Source organism: Lactuca virosa, chromosome 4, assembly GCF_052849685.1.
Source record: "Lactuca virosa cultivar CGN04683 chromosome 4, Lactuca_virosa_CGN04683_v6, whole genome shotgun sequence".
Taxonomy (NCBI): Eukaryota; Viridiplantae; Streptophyta; class Magnoliopsida; order Asterales; family Asteraceae; genus Lactuca; species Lactuca virosa.
Window position 1 is genome coordinate 238,994,896 of NC_136429.1, and position 4,295 is coordinate 238,999,190.

General features: G+C 31.5%; 1 protein-coding gene across 1 annotated transcript; it reads left to right on the forward strand.

Annotated features, from left to right (window-relative positions):
- The first annotated feature begins 444 nt into the window (after positions 1-444).
- Positions 445-2,518, forward strand: ATXRCC1 (BRCT domain-containing DNA repair protein). Its single transcript, XM_079045109.1, has 7 exons — positions 445-688; positions 901-1,130; positions 1,208-1,396; positions 1,477-1,647; positions 1,733-1,846; positions 1,926-2,012; positions 2,096-2,518. The coding sequence occupies exons 2-7, from the start codon at positions 933-935 to the stop codon at positions 2,432-2,434; spliced, it is 1,098 nt and encodes a 365-aa protein (XP_078901235.1). The 5' UTR covers positions 445-688; positions 901-932; the 3' UTR covers positions 2,435-2,518.
- Positions 2,519-4,295: the final 1,777 nt, after the last annotated feature.

Sequence of the window (4,295 nt, forward strand, 5' to 3'; positions counted from 1 at the left end):
TGTTTTGTTTTTTTTTGAACAGAGAAATGGTGGATTGACAATGGGGACCAAGACAAGTATCACACGTCTTTCATTTATTCCTATCATAAGCGTACAACATAATTTTTTTCGGTAATTTTTGTGAAATCTGTTATACCATAATACGAAAAAAAACCCGTTTTAGAGCGAAGCCCCGACTTATCTCCTAGTTTGTAATTAATATATAGTATTTCTAAAATGTATAAAGAATACTATTCATAATTTCATTGTAATTTATATATAGTATATTTTAGTGACTAAATCATAAAAGAAAATAAAAAATAATACTAAATTCACATTTTTCTAAAACATAATACTTATTATTATTATTATTATTATTATTATTATTATTATTATTATTATTTTTAAATTTACTAAATTAACACAAAACAAATGGCCCATTTGAAAATGGACGGGTCCGGATCACTAACCCACGTCTTAGGTAGTTTCGAGGCTGGACTCTGGAGGAGCAAAAAGCCACCGATCGGTGAAGTATTGGTATCACGTATCACCGGCCGTTACCAGAGGAGTTGATCAGTGAAGTACGCAATTTCCCGTAATTCTCAGGGACTCAACGACCGAGGAACGCCATTGATTGGTCATTCACTACCGGTTCGAGCACAAATTATCGGCAAAAACACAGTCGTCCCAATTTGTTGGTTTGCTCAAGGTTTTGATAAATTATTCTGCGCTTGTGCATGATTTAATTACAATTTCAAGCAAGAATCTATCTTCACCTTGTATTCTGTTTGTAATTGTTCAATTTCGGTGTACATGCGTGTAAATTCTTCATATTTAGGCACATCCGATACCCAAACAGTCCGATATTCATATTTAGGAATATGCATAAGCTAGAATTCTGATTTCGTCCTACATGATTAGGTCACGAAGTTGGTGCAAGTAGGTGTCTTGACATGCCTGATTCTGGAAGTAGTAAGGCCACAGGGAGGAATCTCCCTTCATGGATGAGCTCAAGGGACACTGATAAAAAATCTGAGAGTAAGGAACCATCTGAAGATGATAAAGGTAAACGACAAGGTAAACCACAAGCCAGCCAAGCCACAACATCTTCTGAATCAAGTTTAGGTGCTGATAAATCCTCCAAACTCCTGGTAAGAGATGATCTACAATACTCCAATTCACTTTTTTCTTCTGTTAAATTTCTTGACATTATCATTGATTCTTGTAGGAAGGGGTTGTATTTGTGCTCTCAGGATTTGTTAACCCTGAACGCAGCACATTAAGGTCTCAAGCATTGGAAATGGGGGCAAAGTATGAAGCTGATTGGAACAACAATTGCACCCTTTTAGTTTGTGCATTTCCTAACACCCCAAAGTTTAGACAAGTTGAGGCTGATAATGGAACCATTATATCCAAGGTTTTAACTTTATATCTTCTTTTATTATTGTTACTTGTTAGAGGTATGAACATTTTTTGAATTTGATAACTTTATTTTAGGATTGGATAACCGAGTGTCACAACCAGAAACAGGTTGTTGGCATTGAACCTTACCTTTTACATGCTGGTAAACCTTGGAGGCATCAAAGTAGCCCTAGTTCAACAAACATCTCTTCTAAGAAAGTAGATAAGTCTACAGATTCAAAACCACAGGCTTCTACATTGAGCAAGGTTTATTTAGTTATTCTTCAATGTGCATATAAATGTTGGATGATTAAGTATTAATTGCAATGACATATTTGTATGTGATATTCAGAAACAAACAACTCACAAGAATGTTAAAAATGAGTTTTCAACTTCTGAAGTGAAGAAATGGGCAATAGATGATGTGAAAAGGACAATATCATGGTTGGAAAGCCAAGATGAAAAGGTAACACATATTGGTCTTTGTAAGTTGTGCTGCAATGAGATGGTAAATGACAAAATTGACCTTCTTTCATATTACACAGCCTGATCCAAGTGAGATAAAGAAAGTAGCAGCTGAAGGAATCTTGACATGTTTACAGGATGCTTTAGATTCTCTTAAGCAGGGGCAGGTATGTAATTTTTTCTCAATAGAGTTTGCTAGTAAATTTATGCTCCTCTATTGTTATTCAATCCACTTCTATTTTGTTTATAGGGTTTGGGAAAGATAATGGAGGAGTGGAGTTTTGTGCCACGTGTCATTGAGGAGCTAAACAAGCTGGATATATCTGGAGATAATTCTAAAAAAGACATCTATCACCAAGCAATTGTCTGTAAAAAAATTTATGAATTTGAGGTTGGCAATTTGGAACATGACACAAAAGATAATAAGAACAAACGACCCAAGATTGAGAAAGGGGTAAAAAAGGAAAATCCAAAAAGTGATGCTGCTGCTGCTTATGATAGTGATGATACCATTGAGATGACAGAAGATGAAGTAAGGGAGGCATTTGATAACATTGTAAATGATAATCACTTTGCTCATAGATCTTAAAAAACTCTCATGTCTACTCTTTTCATGGTTTTGTGGACATTTGCTTTGTATGATCTTTAAGAAGTTTTTGTTTTTGGTTCCTAATGCTTGATCTTTATTTTTTTTATTTTTATTTTTATCCCAAGTGGCCCCCATTCCTTTTGGAATTTAGCTTTTAGGTTTGTTTAGTTAGGATTACAATATTATGATAATTGTAGCCATTTTATGGCTTTTTCCACATATAGCCAATAATTTTGCAATGGACTTATTGTGAAATCACTATCTGCTGTGAAATTTGCTTTTTGTATGGTTCTCACCAAAAATAATATTAAAAAACTAAAAAGAAATTTATATAACTGTGATATTTCTTCTTATGTTGTGAAATTGTTCTCCATATCTTATGGAATTTTTCATATTATTATGAACATTAATGATTTTTTTTTTGTTGTGGTGATTTAAAGAACTGTTTCTGTCTGCAAAAATAAGTTTCTTATCAAGAAAAAGAGATTTTTGATTTTTTTTTGTTGAAAAATGAGAAAAAATCTAAAATAAAGGATCCTTTCACGACTAAAAAAAACCACTTCCAAAAGTTTCTAATTTTTTATTTGGTGGTTATTTGTCGAACAAGCAAAATAATTTGTTATTTTGTAAAATTCACTTCCAAAAGTTTCTAGTTTCTCCCTATTTTGGGAGAATTTCGTATATGCCCTTATTAAACGTTATGATGTGTATCCTTTTAACACTGTTATGATGTGTATCCTTTTAACACTGTGATTTTTTTTTTTTTTCAGAACAAAAAAGTTTATAATAAGCAAAAACGAATAGCAAGTTGCTATACGAAAGCACATCTAGAAATTACAAGCATTAACCGGGGAACAACACGAATTGAACCAATTGCGAGTAATAGTTTTGCTCTATGTTTAATCTTTAGCTAAAAATTTTGATGCGTGGATCTTGTACCTAGTATATTGTAAGCACATAAAATGATACAACTCATAGTGGTATTCAAACTAGTTTAATCGAACGAACTTAAATATGTAAACGGTGTTAATAACATGATTATGGAACTCGGAAATATGAGAATATGATCCTTTGTCTCAACTTGTTCCATTCGATAATCTATTCAACAAAATCATACACGATTACCTTAAAAATGTGTTTCGAAGAGATAACTAAAAAAAATACATGGTAAAGGAATATTATGATAATGTTATTTTTTTTTTTTTAAAATAAGATTGTATTTGAAGTAAGAATATAAAAAAATTTAAACTTTGTGATGTTAGTAATGGATATTAAATGAATAGGGCATTAAATTTTGTGATGTTTATCGAATATGTTTTGAACTTTGTGATGGATATCAAATAAAATATCGAACAAGATCAATATCGAATAAAACTTTGAACTTTGTGATGTATAACAGATAAAAATTAACTTTTGTGACCATTATTTTTCTTTTAATTTTATGATTTTTGTTGAATAAAACTTTAAACTTAATACTAAATGCCAAATAAAACTCTAAACTTTGTGATGGATATCATATTGAATAAAGTTTTGAAGTAGTTTATTCATTATACAACATTTTTTGTTTAACCAACATTCAAGCATACTAAAGTACTACTAGCTTTGAAAATAAATTGATTATAATGTGTTTACATATACAAGATATGAGTCGTTACAAATTTTACTTCAATTAGAACATCCTACCTGTTAAAAAAAAGACTAATTTGACGGGGATAACGGAAACCTAGAGTTGGTTACAATTTTAGTGGCTAAATTTCGAATTTTATTTGTTTGGTGGCTAAATCTGGAAACATTTTAGCTTAGTCTCAAGAATCAAAGAATTACAAACACACCCCTCGTAGTCTTCCAACACTAAAAAAAG

Excerpts from the sequence above, each read along its gene's own strand:
- ATXRCC1 (XM_079045109.1), top strand. The coding sequence starts at position 933 with ATGCCTGATTCTGGAAGTAGTAAGGCCACAGGGAGGAATCTCCCTTCA. Across the intron at positions 1,131-1,207 it reads ATAAATCCTCCAAACTCCTG|GAAGGGGTTGTATTTGTGCT; the intron begins GTAAGAGATGAT and ends TGATTCTTGTAG. Across the intron at positions 1,648-1,732 it reads AGGCTTCTACATTGAGCAAG|AAACAAACAACTCACAAGAA; the intron begins GTTTATTTAGTT and ends TGTGATATTCAG.